Source organism: Plectropomus leopardus, chromosome 16 (genome assembly GCF_026936395.1).
Source record: "Plectropomus leopardus strain MGB_pleo_1.0 chromosome 16, ASM2693639v1, whole genome shotgun sequence".
NCBI lineage: Eukaryota > Metazoa > Chordata > Actinopteri > Perciformes > Serranidae > Plectropomus > Plectropomus leopardus.
In genome coordinates, this window is record NC_142191.1 from 26,926,496 (window position 1) to 26,949,865 (window position 23,370).

The 23,370-nt window shown below is 39.3% G+C and overlaps 2 protein-coding genes across 2 annotated transcripts in view; one reads left to right on the forward strand and one right to left on the reverse strand.

Moving 5' to 3' along the window:
• Positions 1–23,370, reverse strand: part of vsnl1a (visinin-like 1a) — a 49,898-nt gene that overhangs the window by 21,733 nt on the left and 4,795 nt on the right. Inside the window, exon 2 of the mRNA XM_042503822.2 lies at positions 19,062–19,228. Coding sequence (XP_042359756.1) covers positions 19,062–19,223 — 162 coding nt within the window. The 5' untranslated portion in view covers positions 19,224–19,228. The remainder of the gene's footprint in view (positions 1–19,061; positions 19,229–23,370) is intronic.
• Positions 1,986–4,200, forward strand: LOC148186918 (E3 SUMO-protein ligase ZBED1-like). The gene has a single exon (XM_088089741.1). The coding sequence runs from the start codon at positions 2,908–2,910 to the stop codon at positions 4,198–4,200; it is 1,293 nt and encodes a 430-aa protein (XP_087945867.1). The 5' UTR covers positions 1,986–2,907.

A 23,370-nucleotide genomic window follows, 5' to 3' on the forward strand; every position in this document is an offset into this window, starting at 1 on the left:
CATTGTCAAAAATATCAATATGCCAATAAATATTGATTCTGAATATTTGAAACGGTTTCAGCATTACAGTATTGTTACAGCAGTGCAAGTTGTGGTTTCTCGCTCTCTCTTATAGTAATTGTTTACAAAAGTCATTCTGTGGTTTCTTTGCTATTAGCCAAAAAAAGAAGTGTTGTCATGTTGTAGCCTTGTTATACTTATCTTTTCATTAAAATAAAAAATAGCCCTCAATGTCAATTTTCTCTTTGGTATCCAAAATGGTATTGTATATTGATATTTTTCAAGTTATTATATCGAGGTTAGAAATTTCTGGATCATGGTAATGCTGTATTATTTTTTCATTTAAAGATGGCAGTGTGAGAATAAGGAGTAAAGGGTTTAACTGAGTTAATTCCTTTCCTGAAGCTTTTTTTATGCTGTTGACAGTTGTCTCTCTGGTACTTATTCCAATATGAGGTGGGAATCAGAGTGGCAGAGGCAAAGAGACTTCTACAATCCTGGGGCATAAAAGTCGTCATGAGTGGACCCAATGCTTAACCCTGATGAACACCCAGATAAAACAGTTAGAGGTTTCACAGTGTAGAATTCCTTCAGTGAACATGGGAGGGATCTCAATAAAACTAGTTAAAAGTGTGAAGGCTGATTAGTGCTACTGATGAACAGTTATTTAAAAAAAAAAAAAAAAATCTTGTGCTTCTTCCATGTTTCCTTTAAAGAATTAGCTCCACAATCTAGAAAAAAGTGTTTATTTTCATTCTTGCGAGTTGCAGAAAAAAACTGATGCCAGTCTAATGTCTCTACGCTAAATATTAAGCAGCAGCAGATGCTTAGCTTAGCCTAACATAATAACCTGAAGTAGGGCTAAAACATCTGGCCTGGCTCTGTCCAAAGTTTATTGAATCTGCTTGACAGCACCTCTATGTTTTTTTTTCTTCAATTAAGGAGTTATATCCTATTTGTTCAATTTGAGTCTCTAGAAAGTCACCTGTTGGCCAAGAAACATTTCCAGCTCAAACTCCCCACAAGTCGACCTAAACTATACAACTAAACTTTTACATCTGTTTGTTTACAGATCAATTTGATTTTGTTGTTTGTTGTTAAGAGCCAGGCCAGTGTTCCTATTTTAATTTTTTATGCAGAGGTAAGTGAACTCTCCCCTGATTCATATTTAGCAGTCAAACATTAGATTGATATTAATAAACTCATTTAACTCTTGGCAGGAAGGCAAATAAGCTTATTCCCATAAATGGTAAACTATTTCTTTAACTGTCAATATGGTGGGCCATACTTCTGATAAAAATATATAACACAATACAAGATAGTGGGAAAGACAGCAACAAATGAGAATGACTATAAATGGCAAAGAAACCAAGAGATTGAAAAAGAAGGCACAAGATAAGGAAAGCAGGAGGGAAAGAAAGGGAAAGCCAGGCTCCTAACCTAATAATGTCCTACTCCACAGCACTACAAGCTGGGCAGAGGAGGGCCACTCCATTGATTAACAAGGCCCTTTCTATTTACAGTCTTTGAATAATGCAAGACAGCCTGGCTTGACCTTGAATGCATATTTGAATGCAGTTTTTCCTCTTTCAAACTCCGTGCTTACTAATTTGGAATATGTTCAAGTATTGCTTGGATGGAGACAGACGAAAACTGGAGCTGGAGCCAAGATATACCTGCAGAGTCATTTGTCCGAGGAATTATTGCCGATTGTAACCTTTCCCATTACAGACAAAAGCCAGGTGTTAGTTGTTTTTTGTCAAGTGGGAAAGAGGTGTAATGGGGTTAGAGAATTTGGACCACAGTGACAATGGCAAGCTTCAGTTTAAAATGCACAACTCATTAAAAATATTTTTTTACAATAAAGAAATAATGGAAATAGATGAATAACAAGTCATAAACTGTGTATTGTGCTTTAGGCTGCTTTCTGAATCACTGAAATAGGGCTGAAACGATTCCTCGAGTTATTCGAGTAATTCGATTACTAAAATGCGTCGAGGCAAAATTTTCTGACTCGATGCTTCGTTTAAGCCACTTCCGCTTTTGATGCCGACATCTGCGCAAATTGTGGAATGCAAAATGGAGACGGAGACCGACGGAGACGAGCGACAGGGAGAGCAAAGAAAACGACGTAAACTGTCGAAAGTGTGGGACCATTATAAACTAAATCGGGCGAAAAACACAGTACAATGCGTGCACTGCAAAACAGAATTAGCTTTCCATAATAGCACTTCTTCAATGCTACAGCACCTGAACCGAAAGCACCTGCCGTACGCATCAAGTTTGCCGAGCGGATCCAACAGGTAGGTCTAATGTTAATGTCACGTTCACAAAAGTATTTAATTTAGATCAGTGATTGCTAGTATAGATTACGGCACGTAAAGAACATACACGTAGCTAAATAATGGCTGATTAACTTAAATAATTGTAGTGGCCACATAGGGAGGCATTATGTGAAAAAGTGTATTAGTGAAGTGTTGTTAGAAGATTACACAGAAAATAAAATGCTAGTTACTTTACGCTTCATTCACGTTATTATTATGATTGTGCCACATAGCATACACTCTCTCTCTTTCTGTCTCACACACACACCACACCAGAGGTTGTCAGACCTGGTCATTGTCTGTTATTTATTTGTTTAGGTATATTATATTAACGACAATATATTGGGTTTATTAATGTTATTTGTATTGCAGAGAGTAGGGTCATCAGTTGTAGATCACACCATAATATGTACATTAACCATTAATTTAGGCCTAGTAATCAATGAATAAATAACAAAATTAATTATACTCTACTACTTTTTTTTCCAGTAAATCGCAGAGTGGTACTTTGGACAGCTTCGTACAGAGGGCTCCATCATGTTCAACTGCGCAAGCTGCAGAGTTCACAGACAGCATTCTGAACATGATTGTCACAGACATGCGCCCACTGTCCATGGTGGAGGATGAAGGATTCCAGAAGATGATCTCCGCTTTCAATCCAAACTATGCGCTTCCTTCAAGAACCTATTTCATGAAAATGATGGAGAAAAAGTACGAGGACATTAAAGGCAAGTTAAAAAACATGCTAAAAGAGACTGACAGCATCGCTCTCACAGCCGACATCTGGACAAGCGTTGCTACAGAAGCATATCTGGGTGTGACGTGCCACTTTCTTGGGGAGGACTGGGGAATGGAGTCCCACAGCCTGACAACAATGCCCCTTGAAGAGAGACACACAGCGGCAAATATTGCAGAGTGGATTGAGGATGTGATTGCAAAATTTGACATTCCACCAGAGAAAATCAAAGCTGTTGTCCATGACAACGGTGCTAATGTTGTAGCAGCAGCTAAGATTTTGGCAGAAAAACATGGATGGGCATCAGTGCGATGTGCAGGACACACGCTGAACTTGGTGGTGCAGGGCGCTCTGAAGAAAAACCAGGCTATCTCTAAGTGTGTAGCTGCTGCAAGATGCCTTGTTGAACACTTTAAGAAGAGCGAGCTAGCATGCAGCAAACTAAAGGATAAGCAGCAGCAAATGGGCACACCATTACACATGCTGGTGCAAGATGTAAGTACTCGCTGGAACAGTACTTTCCACATGCCGTTCAGGCTGCTGGAACAGAGATGGCCAGTAACTGCTGCATTATCTGACCCAGCAGTGACACCAAGAGGAAAACACTACCTTGATCTCAAGCCTGAACAGTGGGATGTGATTCAGGAGCTGAACCAGGCCCTTGAGCCATTTGAAGGAGCAACTGTGTTTCTGAGTGGGCAAGAATATGTTACCCTCTCTGCACTTCCACAGCTTGTGCAAAGTCTTAAGAAGTCCATACAGACTCCAGCCTTTGAGACTGCACCAGTCAAGTCATACCAAACTGATGTGACAGAACAGATCACAGCAAGATGGCAAGGACTATCTGTATTTCAACCTGAATCAAACCATGTCCTACTTGCTGCTGCTTTAGATCCCAGGTTTAGGAAACTTAAGTTCCTGTCTCCTGATGAAGTTTTCAAGGTCCAAAGCACAGTACAAACCATGGCACTTGTTGCCAAAAAGGAAGCGAGGCAGAAGAATGCAAGTGATATTGGGTCTCCCAGCACAGCACAAGACATGCCAGTAACACATCAGGGGGATGTTAAATCATTGCTCAAAAGATACTGGGGTCATCAGACTCAAGCACCAGTGATGAAGAGGATGAGGAGCAGCAGTTGAGTCAAACTGTCCAGAAGGAGGTTTTGATGTACTTTGGAGAACATCCTCTATCCAAGAAGGAGAATCCGCTGTCATGGTGGAAAGTGAATGCACCACGCTATCCAACACTGTCAAAGCTAGCACAGTCCTTCCTGTGTATCCCAGCAACATCTACGCCATCAGAGCGCCTGTTTTCTGCAGCAGGGAATATTGCATCAAAACGTAGGGCGAGCCTCAGTTCTGAGCATGTTGATATGCTTACTTTCCTTCATTGCAACCACAGGCTCCTTTAAAGAGCTGAACACACACACAGACACACATCAGTGTGGAGAAAGACATTTAATGTTTATTATTATGCCTCAGTTTTACCTTTTAATTTTTATTTATACCTTCTTAAAAAGTAATGTGAAATTACTGTTACTATTATTTATTTTTGCACTTTAGAAAAACAAAAAACAAGAAGAGTGTAATGTGGCAATATGTTTAAGTTTTTTTGTCAACTTTTTTTGTCATCTTTAAAATCCAGAATGTGCCAATGACACGTAAATGCACTCTGTTCTTTCTTTAAAGAAGCAGCTACCAGTTCAGTTATGTTAAGTCTGCCAATAAAAATGTTTATCTTAAGAGGAATTGAATTGGTTGTTAATTTAACTGACTTCTATTATTTTCTCTGTCTTGTATTACTATTAAATTAAGCTCAAGTAATTTAATGAAATAAAAAAAAAATAGTATCCGATTACTCGATTAATCGTCAGAATAATCGATAGAATACTCGACTATTAAAATAATCGTTAGCTGCAGCCCTACACTGAAATAAAGAAAAATTCACCTCGGTCATATAATGAAAACATAACTGCAAGCATTAGGTCCTTTGGCTCAGACAGTGCAGTAATGTTGGCAGTAGTGTGGGCTGTACATGTGATGCGTGAATACACTGTGCATGCAGAGGGTTGTAGTTTTACTGGATTCCTATCTAATGGGACTCGACATGTACCTACGAAAAGTAATGCACCATAATTCGTATTCGTATATAACCCCCATGGGAAGACTGCAATCATGTGACCAATGCACTGACAGAAGTAAAGATGGAAGTGGTATAAAGACCGAAAAGCTGCTTAACAAAGTAGGCTGGAGTCCAGGATGGGCCAAACAAACACAGGACTTTCCCCAAGAAGACAGGTGTTTGTGTCCAGTGTGAAAACAGGTGAACTTTTGAGTGATTTTAAGGTATATCGTCACCATGTCTCCTTTCCTAAACCTAACATTTGCAGTTTTACGTGCCTTAAATCTAATCTGTGTAACTTTACATAAAGTACATAACTTTATGTTCAGGGCCTTACTTTACATTTTGCACGAAGTCTGACAACATCCAACCATGCTTTTTTTCCTAAACCTAACCCACTTAACTTTACTTGCCTAATCCTAACTCATGTAACTTTACGTTAAATACGTAACGTGAACAAACCATACACAGAGAGTTTGCAGCGATGTACCGGTTTCAAGGTATACCATGATTTGAAAATTGTTGGTTATCAAAGATGTACATTTGCTTATTAAGTTATTGAAAAAAATGCAACCAATCTTATTTGATTTTAGATGTTTTCAAAGGGGCATTACATATACTCCCATTTAAAAAAATAGTATTAAAATGTTTGATCAACTAAAAATAACCCCTTGTTTTCATGCCTTAAAGAGTAATTTTGACTGATAATAATAATTTTGTAATACTATGATTCCGTGAAACCGCAATGTTTTTGGAGACGGTTATAATACCATGAAAATCTCATACTGTTGCAGCCCTACATACATGGGGCGCCAAATTAGATCTGTGAACCGTTGTGTGAGGACATGTTGGCTGCTTAATGTAGTGCCTGGTTACAGTTCAATTAAATGGGCATTATTCCAAAATTCCCCACCTTAACTTCCCCTGGAAATTATCCCAAAAGTTTACGACCCTTTGAAAGCCTAATCTTGGCATCATTTTAATAACACATTTTTTGTCGTTATATTTCACGCATAATAGAAATGTAATCAGATTCCTCGAGGGCTATTCTCTCCCTACTTGTCTCCCTTCACATGAAGGTCAGAGGTCGGTCTGATGGGGATTCAGCCTCTCTCTCATTTGTGCCTCAACCCCTTGTTAACCAGTTGAAGGTCATTCTCACTATCACCCCACTGCACTGTGGGATTTAAACCTGCGCGCTGAGACTAATTGCTTTGTGGCCTGTTACCTTCACCATTCGACCATGGTAACTGATTTATTCCTACAGAGGATGTGCTAATGGTTACACGCAGCTCAGTCAGAATATGATTTCCTCCCAGAACAGGCCCTATTATCTTACTTTCTTCATCTAAAAGCTCTCACTACTTTCTTTTTCCTCTTCTCAAAGAGCAGCAGTGCTAAAAATTGCTAAATAATTCATTTAAAACTTCCTAAGTGAGACATTGCAACGCATCCAAGGAGCAGCTGATAGGTCAAAAGCAATTCAGAGTTATAAATTTGTCCATTTGTCTTCCTTTTTGAGTGTATTTATGTGTCTGCTTTCTCTGTTACAGCTCATTTCAGATGCATCTCATCTGCAAACACTGACACAGACACTCTCGGCAATTAACACCAATTTTCTGTTCTGAAAGACGAGAAAACTCACGTAGGGAAAAACCACTGTTTGTCTTTGTGAAAATTACAGTCTGCTTATTCAGTGTCAGTTTCCCCTCCCTCGGTGCTTTCTAAACATTGTAAACCAGTCACTAACATAATAAGTGAGTCATTTTGTCCACAGTTTGTCATTGCCATTTGTCTCACTCAAATCTTCTGAGCAAAGAGTTAGGTTAGGATTGTTTCTATATTTGAGTACAGTGCAACTCATGAAAAGAAGTGTTTTCAAGTGAGCACAAAGTGTTTCATGTCTCTAAAGCACAGAAACAAAATTTCTTGCCTTTCGGGAGAAATTGTGCGCAGAGCTTGGCTCTTTGTGTGTGTGTGTGTGTGTGTGTGTGTGTGTGTGTGTGTGTGTGTGTGTGTGTGTGTGTGTGTGTGTGTGTGTGTGTGTGTGCCCCCGTGTTGTGACAGCGATTGAGAATGGCATGAGAGCTTCTGAGATGACAAAAGCTATTTTTAGTGTATGGCAGCCACAAGCCCACTTGGACAGAGAGGAAGGGAGGTGAGAGAGGAAGTGGGTAAAAGGGAGAGATGGGAGAAAGAAAAATGAGAGACGAGAAAGGAGGCTGGAAAGAGAAAGAGTGACATATAGTTAGACGGAGCTTGCAGCATCATTACATAACTTCCCAATGCGAGGGGATACCACTTTGTATTTTCAGTCAATTTTTCTGGAGCGACATCACTTTTCTGTTGCTGCTTTCAGACTCCTATCACAAGTATTTAAACCTTTGAATCCTGAGCAAATTGGTGTGACTTTTTTTTCCAAAATATGGGAATTTACAAAACATGGCAACTTGATAAGAAATGTTTCACAAATGGCATGAAATTAGTAGATTTAGGAAAGTATTTTTAAAGAGCTAGGGAGACATATCTAGGGGAAAAAAAGAAAAAAGCTAGAGTAAAATTGAGTTTTACAAACAGTTACAAAATGTATAAAGTAGGTTACAGATTTATTATATTTTTTAATGCATTTTCCCCAAGTGTTTTTTCTTCCTTTTTCCTTTTATCTTTCTTTTTTTCTTATTTTCAGATGATTTTCTTGTACTTTTTACTTATTTTTTGCTAATTTTTGGGTCAGTTCTTCTTTAGCTGCTCACTGCCTTCATGTTTTTAAAAGGTATCATGCCAATTTGCTCAGGTTTTAAAGGGTTAAGCTTTAATCAAATTGTTGGAAGTAAAAAAACACAACTCTGACTGGTGCCTTTTCTCAGACTATAATTTACTGACTTTGATCTAGATACACTAAATACTAAATGTATTTCAAATAGTAAATCCGGGGTGGACTACTGTTATGTTAATATTCGCTACAACTGTCTTTAATTGCTACTATACATGCACATATATTTGTATTTATTACAATGCAGGTAGAAAATAGATAAGGAATAATGTGGTCCTTATTAGATGTAGAGAGGTCCGCAAATTTGGATTAATACAGTCTTGAGTTTTTTTGTATTGTGCTCTCTTAATGGGATTGGAACATGAAGTGGGTAATGTTCCAGCCTGAAGGATGGAAACTGCCTGCCACGATTTAAGATCTGAATCTTTAAAGAAAGCCCTCATTCAGCCTTTTCTTTCCTTCCTAAGCAACTTTGATATGATTCTCTTTTTATTCATCCAAAGCACATTATATTTAAAAAATGTACAAAATTAGTTTATGAATTATTTCTTTTACCTATTTCAGATAAAGCCCAAGCAAAACATTGGCCAGACCAACATTATCAGCTCACTTAGCATATCACAAGTAAATCATATCATATTTATCTATTATTATTATTATTATTATTATTACCTATTATTTATATTTGCTAATCACCACTTTAGAATTATAAGGTTCTATCTGCATTCTGCACAATTCTGAGATATCAAGCTTCAACTTTTTGGATTGCAAATAGCATAAATGATATGAACCTTAATGTCTTTTAAATAAACACTACAAAAATGCATATAACTAACAAAAATCACCTCACATAATGTTAATAAGTTGTCAGAGAATAAAAATATATGAATAACTCTTTGTCAAAGCTCAGATATCAAGTATTGGTAAGGCACTAAAGCCAAGACGAGATGCAATGGATGCAAAAAAGCGAAATTCGCTTGTTTGTGTCCATCACGGAAGCTGAAGTTTTTCAACTTGAGCAAGAAATTTGTGTGGCGCTTTGTTCCAATAGCCTGTCAGTGTTGACATCTAGTTGAGATTCTCCTGACTTTACAGAGATTCAGAAATGAAGGACAAACTGTGTCACTGTTTGTGGGCACAAAGAGCTTCAGTCACCATCAGCACTGCAAAGCAAAGCCATAACGCCACATTTTAAGCTCTGAAAATATACCTGTGTCTTGTGCAAGCTATTTTTGTTGTCTTGGCAAAATGCTCTGAGTAATATGTTGGTCTTTTATTGTGGAAAGTAAACAACAGAGGGCATGAAGCTGTGATGCGTTACTGATACATTATAACAAGAGGATTTTCCAAATAATTAAAGACTATCTCCAGTGAAAATCAAGCTTTTAACCCTGCCAACATATCTTTATGGTGTTTTTTATGAGCAAACAAGATACATCATGAGCGAATTAAGCAGTCATGATTGAGCATTTTTCGCTTTGGAACTGCAGTGTACCAATAATAGTCTCAAAAACAGGGATTCTGACTTCCAGGTTTGTTACATAACAAACGTAAGGAACCAGTACCATAAGACTACGGCAAAATCAGGGCTATTTGAGGAGAGGCTGTATTTTGCATTAGCAAATTGTTAGTTGTTTGATAATGTAGTCAAGCCAAAGGCTCATGTTATTACCTGTAACAAGCAGAGGTTTGTGTATTTGATGAGCAAAGTGGTGAGCAGGTACACTCGAGCTGCAGGCGAGCAGCTGAGGGGCAGGGCTAATTTGCATTTTCATAGATCCACGCATACTAAATGAGACAAAGGTGTGAAGTAACATCTAAGCCATTTTAAAGCATAAATGTTTTTTTTCCATGGAAAAAATCCTCTAAATATGTAATTCTGAAAGATGAGTTTCTAGAGGTTTGATCAACGCTTAAAGAGGAACTTGGAAACTAATTTTCCATGTCAATGCAGCATCTCTATCATTTCTGTCAGTCTTTTGTCTCCTGTGATCAAGCAACATATGTTTCCACACAGAAACAGGCTGCCAGCCAGATGATGTCAGAGTCCGTCTGTCGCTCCGTTTACCTTCCTGTCATTCTGCCCAGCGATCTGTCTGTCTGTCTGTGTCTGTCTGTCAGCGGAGGTGATCGGGAGTCTCACAGTCAGTGCTGCTGAATGGTCAGTGATGCACACAGACACATACAGTCACACACAAACACGCAAACCAGACACACACTCCACACCCGTCGACAGCAAAAGCCTTGAGGCTATGCAAGTGAGATGCAACCGAGCGGAATCCGTCCATACATCTACATTTAGGTCAGCATCTGTGCGTGTGTGTGTGTTTTGGTGTGTGAGCGTGTGCCAGTGTCACAGCAATGCTTCCAATCTACAGCAAGGCCGTCTTCTCTCCCCCTCACTTTGCTGCTCATCCAAAGCAACAAACCAGGAGTTACATGATCACAGTCTTCATTTTAAGATGTCTTATTTTTTTTTCCAACCTCGTGGATGATGATGCTAACCTCTTGAAAACTGAGATCCGAGACATAATAAAATACATTTTATAAAACATTAAATGCCCAGCCAGATCTGCACAGAGCCATGACATCATCTTCAAGCTCAAAATATTATTAAGTGTTATTTGGGGATTGCAACAGGAAATCGTGGAGTATATGTTTGACCAGTTACACATGTTGCTCTATAGGTTTATTCTGCTACTCTTTAGTTCACTGAACTGCGTACCCCTCGGTTTGGTGGGTAGCTCACTCTGCAATTAATGCTGGTAATGGTCCTAAACCATGATGGCGACCCCCTCCAGGTCGCCTTGGAGGGTTAGTGTCTTAATTTTGAGTCACAAAGCCCTTTCAGTGCTGTTAGATATGTTAGCTCTGTTAGCGCAGTTAGCAGTCGGTGGGTTTCCATTAACCCTCAGACTTCATGGTTGAAATTGCAAATATAAGATGCGCCTGATGGAAACGTCAATTTTTGAAGAAAAAAAACAACAAAACTCCCATTTATTGCAAAAAGGTTTTACATTAGGATATATTTCAGGCAATTTGAAAAAGCAGTATTTCACAAAACTACAATGGAAACACTTTTTTGCCTATTTTAGGTAACATGATGCTATGGCTATGTGCTTGTTGGTAGGAACTGGCTCCCTCAGGTATGATGCAGCAGGCATGAAAAGAGGTGTTATTGCATTGCATAACTCTTCAAAAGTTGAGCGGATCATCTGGAAGTTTTGAATCCACAATTCCTCTATGAAAACACTGACTATGAGCTCCCAGAAATCTCTCATACATGGTCGCTCTCTCGTATAAGGGGCTTGCCTTTTCATCATCGCTCACATAACACGCCTACGTCACCCTCGATTGGAAATAATGATGGCAAGTGTGGTGACTGTGATAGAAATAAACCTGCTAATGTTTTGCACATCCATCGCCGTGCGTCTTGGAATGTTATTGGGAGAGAAGTCACATAAGATGCTGAAAGGTTTTGCAGCTCAAAATAAATCTGCCAGTGAGTATGATACTCACTGGGGCTACCTGAGGGGACACTGGGGTTGAGACTTGGGATGGTGTAAAAATAAAAGGCAAAATATCTTCATCCAAAAACATTAGATTTTCTCCGCTTTTAAATGGGTACTGCTTCAAAGGGCGATAAAAGTCAATGAAGTAACAGACTAAAAGAAAAGGCTTCTTGTGTTTCCTGTCATTTTGTGTTGATTATTAAAAATGAACTGGTTAGTTAGTGTTTTTTCTCTGTCGGGCTATAAAAGCAAAATTAGACGCTGATACCCTTAGTGGTAATCTTAAACTAGTATCTATTTTCCTGTATTTATTCATAGAAGCACTGACAGAGTAATATGAGAGGAGGAGACAGAGAGTTGCTGTGTGTAGCAGAAAGCATAATGAAGTCCATTACACTAACTCAACAATAACAACAACAACAACAACAACAACAACAACAACAACAACAGAACACTGGCAGGAGACCAACGATATCGGTGCTCATTTCATGTATAATATGTAACAGGGCTGTTAAATTACAACAATATTTTCCAGTTTTAAACAGAAGAATTAATAGTGTCTTTTGGGTGTGTGTGGATCAATGTTCAATGTGTGTGTGTTTCTGTGTGTGTGTGTGTGTGTTTTCATGGCTATCTGTGAGTGTGGCTGCATGCGTCAAGCTCAAGAAAAAATCTAGTGACAAAATCTATCACCTTAACATCTCAGGGAGTGTCGTTATCCTGTTACAAATGGCTCCCAGAGCGGCTGGCGTGTCAGGGATAAGAAATTTCACACGCTGTGGCATGCAAGCGCTTCAGTGTGAATTGTCACGGAAGCCTCTCTTCCATTTATACATCACTGTCTGGCATTGGCAATGCCACTAAAAGTGAAAATCCACTGGGAAACAACACCCTATGGGAGGTCAGTTTAATGATCCCAGCATAGTTTGACCAGGATTTATGAACACTGGCGCCCTTCTTGGAAAGCGGAAAACAAGCCAGACAAGGCGCCATCACACTGAACACTTGACAGTCAAGTTAGTTTTGATACATGTTCTTAACCTGCTATAACAATGTAATGACTCCTGTGAGGAAACTAAAACAAACACAGTGATTTCAAAAACTGAGTCACCATTTCACTGTGAGTGGAAAATCTAAAGTAAATAGAAAGAAGCTTGGAGAGTTATTGTGACTGGTCCCTATATGTCCCCAAATGCGGCTGTTATCAGGCCTTCAAATGGCTGTTATCAGTGGTTATCACCATCACAGATATGGATTAGAAGGAGCCTGCAACACCTGCTATTAGGTTCAGAAGGCCATTTATGTTTGTTGCGAGGCAGCGACCTCTCATTGCCGTAATAATTATCAGGGAGAAAAAAAGGACAAAGTCAGTCGACATGGTATAAAGAGCGAGAGAGTCAGCGTCGGGGAGGGGTGGTAATCAGGTTAAACAAAGAACGGACATTTACGTGAGATGTTTTAAACTGACCGAAATGCTTTCCTTAACCAAACAACGTTTCTTTTTGCAAAAGTAAAACCTAAGTAAGCTGCCACTGTTTCACAACATTGAATTTGAAAATGTCCCTTTAACACTTAAACCTATGGCCACATTCGCACTTCTGTGTTTTCACATAAACAGAATTTTGAAATGAAAACAATCTCCATACACACAAGCGTTTCAACACCATTTCAGAAATAATTTGCATCCATATTAACATGCCGAGAAAGGCATATCTCATAACATTGGGCATGCCTGTGCCGATATAAGCGGTTAGCAGATTGTCTACTCTGTGGTTGGTTGTTTAGTTACAGAAATACCATGGAGATGGCAAAAAGTTAGACCAGAGATTTCTTTGCTTGGACAGATGAGGAGGTGGATATGTTACTGTAAGTATCATGAGTAGAAGTGGTCAAGGTGTTACAAAACCAATACGGCAACATATTAGAGCATTTTTGGGAGTATTACTCATCACCAGAGACAGCCATGGCAATGGAGTACCCACACAAGAAAGATGAACACCCAAAACGTACGTAGGTGCAGCTATAATTTTTCGACTTGACACATTGTGACTGATTAGACCCAGTCAGGGAGTGAACATCGCTGTCTGCTTCATCGTTTCCAAAAATCAACATTTGTGCCCATACAGACTAAATGCTGACTCAACGTATTAGAGTGGATGTAGCCTACTAGTGGTTGTGGCAGCCCCCCTCTAACCCATGAGGCTAATGACCACAGACAACTGCCATTTAATGGTCTGATAAGATTGGAATCACTTACGGCATTTTGCGAAGTCTCTGGGGATGAATTTTGCTATGTGACCCAGCACATACACATTACTGCATGCATTATGTGTAGAGCTCATCAAATACAATTCACAAAAGATGTGTAGCTTTTTCCTGAAATAATTAAAATAAATCAAAAGTCTTGGCAGATCAGATTTTCCATTCAGAAAAAAACACTGCTTTTCAGCACATTAGGAGATCACTGATTATTTAAATGTAAGATATGCATTTAAATAAGCTATTTAATTTCAGCTGACATTACTGATAGACATATAAATTGTGTTATTATCATCCCGGACACCATTTCAGTAACTTCTAATTTCACAATTGTAATTTCTATAGCCATTTAACCATAACTTTGAATCCAGCAATTGATCAGAGTAATTCTTAAACTATATATAATATGCAATTTGAAAGAACTGAGATTCAACACTTTTAATGAGTTCTTTTGATAATGATATAAACCATGTAATCATTACCCCCAGCCCTGATCAAATGATGATGCTGGTTATGGAATACCAAGAGATACTGTAGCCTTTGTGCTACACCACAGCATGAAATATGAATATCGCAGACTGCTCCGAGATATGTACACCTATTATTTCCAGCTGACATACTACACCTGCTTTCTCTTCCTTGGCCTGTTTCTTCCTCTCTTCCTGTTCTTTGATGCCTCCCTCTCAACTCTCCATCTTCATCACTTTCTCTTCCTCAGTCTCCCTTTTCACAGTTGAAGAGATGAGTACCGCCACAAAGGCAGTAGGAAATTAGGGAGTGAGAGACAGAGCACAGAAGAAAGAAGCGAGAGAACAGTACATTAAGTCCAGGCAGGCAGCCGAGTGGAGGTAACACTGCGTTTAGCACCCTGGCTGGGAGGGCTCTTGGACAACTGTCGCAGGTGCAGATCTGTGCAAATGTAGAGAGATCTGACAGGTGTGGGGACGGGAAAAATAAAGATCTCGGTGCACAGGTGTAAGTCGAACCCTGCCTATCTCATGCATGCATGCACAGCGAGGGCACACACACATATTCGCACACAAACTCGTCCATTTCTCCATCGGAGTTAATAAATAATGTATACACACTTTCGTTCACTTGCTTACTTTTCCCATCTCTGCCCCTCTGTGTTTCTCACTTTCAACCGACGCAAACACGCTGTTCTGTCTCCCTCTCCCTCCCACTGAACATATAACCCCCCACCACACAAAACACACTCTTACACACACACACACACACACACAGAGTCACTCTTCACAGGAACAATCTGTCCCGTTAATGTGAGGTCGCAGCAGACCGTTTTTCCACTTATCAGCTCTCTGGATTTAAATAAAGCCCTATCGCCGATACACTGTTGCCTGGAAACACAATGGGATGCATCAATAATAGGATTTACCCAGAAGCCAACAAGACCCCTTTAGATCTAAGCTGCGTTGCCCCCTTTGTGCGGCTGCAGATTTTCCTGCCACTGTTGCTCATGTGCCGCCGCACTGTGCTGTGAAGAGATTTTAAGGGATATTCTCCCCGATTTCTTTTGCGTTTGCATCCCTCTATTATTATCTTATTTTCCAGAAGTCCATGTTATAAAGGATTTGGTGCTATTCGATTTTAATGCGACCAATTGGTCCAAGTGGTATATGTCATTCCCATTGGTGACAGATGTGCTTTGCTCTGATTTTTCACCTATTCCTGATGTTTTTCTTTAGACTTTTTTTTTTATCTTCTCTTCTGGTCTCAGCTGATGCATGAGCTCCAACGGCATTTAAAGGAAGTGCAACCGTGACCTCAGTACCCAGGCGTTTGTTACATAACGGCAGCCCCCTCTGGTTATGAGGAATTTCCTGGCACCAGTGATAAAAGATTAATGCCTATTCTTACCCTACTCTCAAGGCTTTCTTCCATGAGAACTCTTAGGAAGTTAAAGCAGACGGTACAAGAGGGAACAAGATGCCCAAACAGGCCTGATGTAACAGCAAAAAAGGGACATGGAGTACTATTATGTATACAGAATTATTAATCAGATTTGACCCTTTACTGCCTGGATGGACTGCATTTAGATGCCTTTCATGGACATTTCATTTTTTTTCACAGGAACAAAACACAGAAAAAAATTGAATAAGGAACTAGGCAGGAAATGTCTTCCAAACTGCATTACAACTAACTAACTAACTAAATGTAAAATGTGATTAGGAAAGGATCTGAAAATTATAATAAAAAAACAAGGAAGAACATCTGGAAAATGTATCATTCTTATCATTATATATTTTATTTTTTAGCACTTTCTTGAGATCATTTGCTTGTGTTGTATTTTGTGTTTTTTCTTATGTTCTTATTTTTCAAGTTTTTGCAAATTTCTTGCAAATATTTGGGCCATTTCTTGTTAAGCTGTTTATGGCCCACTTCTCAGGTTTTTGAAAGAAATCAACCCATTTTGCTTAGGTTTCACAGGGTTAACTGCTTAACCAACTTAACAGCACAAACAGGGTTTCCCACACATTTATCCACAAATAGGATCTCTATTTTTGGAGCTGGACTGTTCATTAAGAGTGCTCTTGAAATATATGCACTGTTTGGATATGCATAATACCTCTCGGGGTGCAGAGTATACTGTGGGCACAGGTGGAGCAGTAGAACAGCGGGTGCATTGAAAGTGAAACTTAACCCTTCATTCTGCTGGGTATAAAAAGTTTGCATTTGTAGCAGCAGCTACTCCTCTCATCCATCGATTCGATCAACTCTGTAGGGGCAGCAGATCAATTATCCACCCCCCAAATCCCAATTGGCTGCTGAGGAGAAAAATAACTAATTAGAGAGCTCCGTCTGTGCTGCGTTCATGGACCCACAGAAATCCTCCAAACTTAGAAAGGGGAAACAGAATGATACATAGAGACACACACATTTAAAAGAAAAAAACCTCAAAGGTTTGCTGATGTCCTTTAAGAGTTTGTTCTACTAATTTAAAGGCGAATGCCTCAAATTATATGCTCCTTTTACTAAAAGCCAAACGGGTCCGGTTTAAATTTAATAATGAAACAGTTTTAAGATGATCAAAAATGGCAGACTATGCTGCCAAATGTGTGCATTCATTTTTCTATTACAAAAATACATTAAGAAATTAAGGTTCAGTGGGTCACAGTGGAGGTGTAACACCTCCTCATTTTAAGGCAGGGAAAAAGTCTCTATATGTTTTTATCATTATTAGCAGCAGAGTAGTATCAGTTATAGTAGTAGAAGCACAACTGGTAGTGCTAGACATTTGTCGAGTCTGTATTCATATCCACTTAGTGAGCTACTTTATCACAATTTCCCTTTCATTACGAGATCATCATTGTTTCTCTGAAAGTGCTCCTGCCTGTTTTATAAGACTAAATGAATAAATCATGGCATAAATTCACGCTGCTCTGTCAGAGGTAATGAGATACGGTAGGCTACATATTAGCATGAGAAGATAATCATCTGTGCACCGCTGATATCTGCCTCTCTGTTGGTTTTCTGCCCAGATACAGGAGTGGCGAATGGGAACATGGCTGCATGCTGGTAAAAATCGTATAATGGGAATGCAATTTGCCTCAATGGTTTTTGTGGGGACCTGGACCGACCCTGTTATTAATTGTGGGAAAACCCACTGAAGATGCATTGTGGTGTCCTTTCACAAGTAATTGTTGACACTGATGCCTCTGCTAGTAATGCTGCAATACTATTACTAATGCTACTGTTGCATCATCTGCAGTTAACTTTTACCAGTGTTACTACTACCGCTGCAGCTATCACTGGTTATAAATACTACTAGTGGCGTCTGTCCTGCTAATAGAAAATGTGTGTTGTATGATATCTATGAAAACCTGCAGAGTCTACCCCACCAGGAAAGTTATTTTTACATTCAGTTAAGCCTCACCAAAATCCTATCATACTGTACGCTACCTGCCCTGAACCAAATATCACATGGACAAAGTTAGCATGTAGCTGGTGAACAAAGTGAAGCATTTAGCTGCTAAAGAGCCAGATATTTCCCTCAGGAGTTGGTGGAGACTGATGACGATGTACAGATGGATGACATGATAGCTCCCCAAAAGTGAAGCAAAAACGTCTTGATGGCCCAACTGGTTGCTAGCTGAAGTATAGGTCATAAACCACTCCATGTCAGCGGATGGGACATTGAAAAAACAAAAACATCAAAGTACACATCAAATGAATACCTTTTTTCCAAAAATGATTTCTGTCATTTTAAATAGTATGCTAAAATTGGGGTTTGATGCCATGATTGAGACATGAGACATACGGATATGGGCGGGAACTCAATACCACGGCTCCACTTCCTGACTGTATGATGGCAGCACACTTATCTGGGATTGATTTGGCTTCATTTTTTTTGAACAGTTGCAGGATGGTGAGACACATTATCCGTCTCTATGTACAATCTACGGTGGAGACCAAAACAGAGCTAAAACAAGAGTTAATATTGGGCTTACTTTTGGCAGGTGCCCTGAAACATGACTTTAAGGGTCTTGTGTGTCGGATATAGTAGCATCTAGTGGTGAGGTTGAGGAACTAAAACTTCTCAGCTCACTCTCAGGCAGAATCCTGCATCTACTGACCCACAAAAAAAGGTTTGGTATAGTGGTTTCAGGTCAGGACGTGTATCTTGTGTCAGCAGGTTGGGTTAGGTTGCAGAACTGGTCATATGTGTGGGTGGCAGGGATATGGTTATAGTTATCAGTACTATATTCAATTTCTGCCAGTATATTGCCCTCAGTCCTACACACTGGACCTTTAAATGAATGCTAATATTCTTCTGTGCCTGCTGGATGAGTAAATGGAGAACTATTGCTCACATGCTAACTATAATAGTGGCTCCAAAAACTAAATTAATGCAAAACAAAATGACCTCACTCTCCTGCCATACTATCATTTTGTACAGTTTGATAGCATACTGGTATACTACATTCATTTTATTTGATCAGTGTAAAATTTTAAAGTAATGCCTTGAAATTTTACCATTCACTTATCATGAGTACAGTACAAAAAAATTAGGATTCAACCAACATCCAGTATAATGAGTTCAGCAGCGTTCTGTGTAACTAATCCGCCACTGTCTCCTGTTCTCCTCTGCTGAACTCTAACACACTTCACTCTATCCAGCATTGGTAGTTGCTAAACATCTACTGCTTTATTGAACTCCGGTCGGATCTACTCTGATGTATACGCTCCGTGTGCTGTGTGCTGAGTTTGTGTGTGTGTGTGTGGCGAGTACATACAAATGAGTGCGGGCCGGGTGTTGAGGCATACAGTGTGAGTGCGTAATCCATCAAGTGAAAGTGAGTCAGTGGAGTCTCACCTTGACATAGAGCTGCTGGAACTCCTCCAGGTTGAGGCGGCCGGTGGGACAGTCCTTCAGGAAACCCTTGTACCACTGCTTCAGCTCGTGTTCGTTAAACTCTGTGTTCTTCACCAGGTCTTCCATCACTTCAGGGGTCAGCTTGCTGTTCTGTTTCCCCATTTTGCCTGTGACAAGGGCACACACACAAACACATGTACAAAATTAATGATTATATGTGACTTTCCGTTGATACAGAACACAAAGAAATGCCTTTTTATAAAGTACGTGTTATGAACTTAAAAGTCTGGAGGGCGTTTGGAGGAGTGATTTATCAAGGCTGAAAACAGAGATTTCTGGAGAACTGTGAAAGTGCAAACCAAAGCTCCATCTAAAAATAAGCTTTAAAACAAATTGGGTGTGATACGAGGCACAGGAATAGTGTCACGTTGGAAATGAATCTTCCACTTATTCCTGCTTGAATAATAAGGTCAGTTTGTAAGACGTGCAACTTTTTTTTCAAGCTTCCTTTGATCAGCTGCTTGTCCTAGTTTTCTCTTTCTGCTTTTTCATTTTGGATGAATTTTTATATTGCAATAATAAGTTAGATTTTTATAAAAATATGAATTCAGGGAGAGAGTGAAAAAAACTTAATCAGTTTTTTTTAAATGAGGAATGATTCCCTGCCCTTCCTTTTGCACCAGGCTATGAAAATGTTATTTTTTCCCAAACGTTTTTTTTTTTTTTTTTTAGCTTTTTCTTGTTCTAACCTTTAGCAATTTACTCTCCAAACTCTTTGGATGTTGATATCTTAATGTAGTTGGCCCTCTGTGACATTTTAGAAGAACTGAAGTGTGTTTTGGTGCTTAATGTACCCTCATTTCTCCACCACAGCTGTCTGCAGCCAGCTGCCTCTCTGCAAAGCTAGTTTCTGAATGTGCACGGTGCTGATGCTGCCACTTTATGGCCTTGATTAGTTCATTAACCAACCTGTAATTATCATAATTTGCAAAAGATGGTTGGAGTTTTGGAAAATTTCTACTATCACTCTCTGCTGAGATGTTTCATTAGACCTCTTTAGCTCTGTAAAGGCTGAGGGAGATATGGGGAAACAACAGCGTGTGGTGCCAATCTGTGCACAGGGGTGAGGAGAGGAGACTTAGGCAAGCGTCCAGAAAGTGCTGCAGTCATATTCTGAGACCTGCCATGCTGCATTGGTTTTTGCAAAGTGCCATCTGAGGATGCTGCTTCAAAGTGAGCATTTTTCGAAAGGATATCATAAGGTTTGAGATTGATTGAAAATACTTAGAGGCAAAGCTCACCTTGGAAATATGATGCCTCACTTTGCTGCCTCTGTTGAATGCCAATGTTTACATTATTGCTCTGTGGTAATGATGTTAAGAGCAGAGTGTTTTTTCACAGATGCTGAAATATCCAACTCTGAAGTTTACTGCCAAAAAACAACCTTTATAGAGAGAGACCTTATTTTGAAAACCACTACTGGACATTAATACAGAAAAAAAAGTCTGGTAGTCAACTGTGAGAGACAAACAAGGGGCAGCAGTAGCTCTGTCCATAGGGACTTGGCTTGGTAACCGGAGAGTCGTCGGTTCAAGTCCCTGAACGTACTGAGTATGGAGTGTGGACTGGTAGCTGGAGAGGTGCCAGTTCACCTCCTGGGCCCTGCTGAGGTCCCCCGGAGGAAGGCACCTAACCCCTCACTACTCGGGGCACCTGTCCCTCTGATCCCCTTTGAATTGCACATATGATGTTTGCTTTACCCAAAGCAGTAGTTCCCAACTGGTGGGCTGTGATCCAACAGTGGGTTCGGGGTCCATTTTGAATGGACTGCTTGTGACTTGTGAATGTGTCAAGTTTGTAAAAGACACACCTTATTCTAAAGTACTTTACATTTCTGGTACAAAGCTTTTATTTTGAAATGCAGTCTCTGTTTATTCTTGCAATATGTGCATTTGCAACGTGTTGTTTACATGTTGTGAAATATAACTGAAAATGTGGTAATTTATCTTATGTGTGGATCTTGAACTAATGACTACAGAAAAAGTTACAGTTTGCAGTTTGTAGTTAAACTATTAATACTCACTTATTTTCAAATATCCCGTTGAAAAATGTAATTTTTGCAGCAGATTTAGGACAGACCATATGCACTGTACCACAGGGGTTAGCATAAAAACAAATTAGCTAACAGATTGATTAAGAAATGCAGATCGATTTATACCTTCTTTTTTTTTTAAGTGAAAAGTTTGATGACATGCTTGGCTAACTAATATTGGTACCATCCTTGCTGTGTAACATATAGAGTTTGATCTCAGTGAATCATCTTTAACAAAATAATTCACAAACTGGCTACAGTCCAACCTCCCTACTAATTTGTCGCCACGCATCATTGACCCTGTTATTGTCTCCGTACTCCATGCTCATATTCCACAAGATTGGACGGCAAAAAGCACTCAAAATAAAACTCTTCTGTCGTTTTTATGGAGGCTTTTTTATCAGTCTGTGAAGTGATGAATGTCCTTGTGTTGAACATTAGGGTCTTAGTCTGTACAGGTCTTTTATACAAAGTGGTCTCTGCTCTGAACTACATTACAACAGTTCAAGAACAACTGCACCATAAAAATAAAAAAAGATAAAGTGGTCGTCTGTGATGGATTATCCTGAGTGCATCTCTGCAACTTTATGTTCATACTGTAGTGAAATAAATGGAAACCAAAAGTTCAATACTATAATTTTAAAATAGTAAAATGTATGGTATACTTTACACACTGATGAGTTATAAAGAAAACTGCAGTAGCGCTGGTATGGTGCTCAAAATTGTGGCAAATACCCTCATTCTCTTTCTTGTTAAAAGTTGGACGAGGGGATCGATTCGTCTCTCAAACAGATGAGTCGCATCAGTCTGACTGTTGGCAAGAACCCAAATAAGTGTATTTCCCAGAATGCAGAGCTATTTGTTTTAGCCTTTATCTGGATGAAATTGGGCATGTATGGTATGTATAGCTTTGTTATGGCTGAGAGATGTGAATGTTTTTTTTATACAGGCCTCAATACACACAGGGGTCAAATTATTTTTGGAAGTCGTGAAATGGAGGAGTTAGGAAGATGTGTGTGTGTGTGTGTGTGTGTGTGTGTGTGTGTGTGTGTGTGTGTGTGTGTGTGTGTGTGTGTGTGTGTGTGTGTGAGAGAGAGAGAGAGAGAGAGCGTTATAGAGAGCAGGCTAGTAGATCTTATCTGGGTGTCTACATTGATGATGGAGAGGGAGAACAGTGGAGAGGGTGACACATCGATCAGAAAAGTTATTGTTTGCGAACTGAAAATAAAAAAAACGATAAACAATTCCTCATTTCACGAAGACCCCTTCGAACCTTCCCAGGCAGCTCCGACAGTCCCTGCACCACTATTTGGAAACCATTTGTCTAAGGAAGACAGATATACTTTGCCCTGAAATCCAATTTTGAAAATTGCTTTCAGCCAGGCTCAGCATGACCCAAGTTCACCCAGGAAGTCAGGATTCATAATAACCAAAATTCAAGTTCTGACTTATCATGCTTCCACGCTTCCTGTAAACGAAAGGAACATAAAAAAATCAATTAAGTTATTACAAATGAAATCACTGCAAATATGACAGGGGCTGCAATGTTCATGTGGGAAGAGGTTATGAGGTTAGTTAATTAGATAATGATAAAAAAGAAAACAATAAGCTATTTAATAAGTGAAAGAAAGCAACAATTTCATTTTTTTTTTTTTTTTAAAAAGAGACAATCCCATTAAGTCAAACAATTTTATGGAGGTGGGGACGAGAATTTACCCACATTGTTTACCCTTTATATGTAATATATATTATTAACCTATATATTTATTTTTTTTAAGATTTCTGGATTTTATTTTAAAATTGTTGGGGATGTCACTACATTGCCTGTGTGAAAAAGGAGTGTTAAGTAAAGATGGTGAAGTTGATTTCAGTATTTCTTTGCTCATGAAAAAGGAAGACATTTTTTCACCTCTTATTTTATCAAGACACGTCTCAGGGTACACATTTTATCATAATGTAGTGTGGCACAGGTCTGGTCTTGACTCTGTGTCAACCCCTCAAAGTCTTGGTGTCGGTTTAGGTGGTCAGCAATACAACAACTACTAAATCATCTAAGAGCTGCTCTATTAGCTGAGCCCCATGAAGCACCTCGGTGAGACAGGAGCATTACATCCCATTCATCCAAACCTTTTCCCTTACATTTGCTGCCCTGGATATCTAATACAGTGACCTGTGTGTGAGGAGGTAATACTGCTAGTGCTGACAGAGATTATTCAA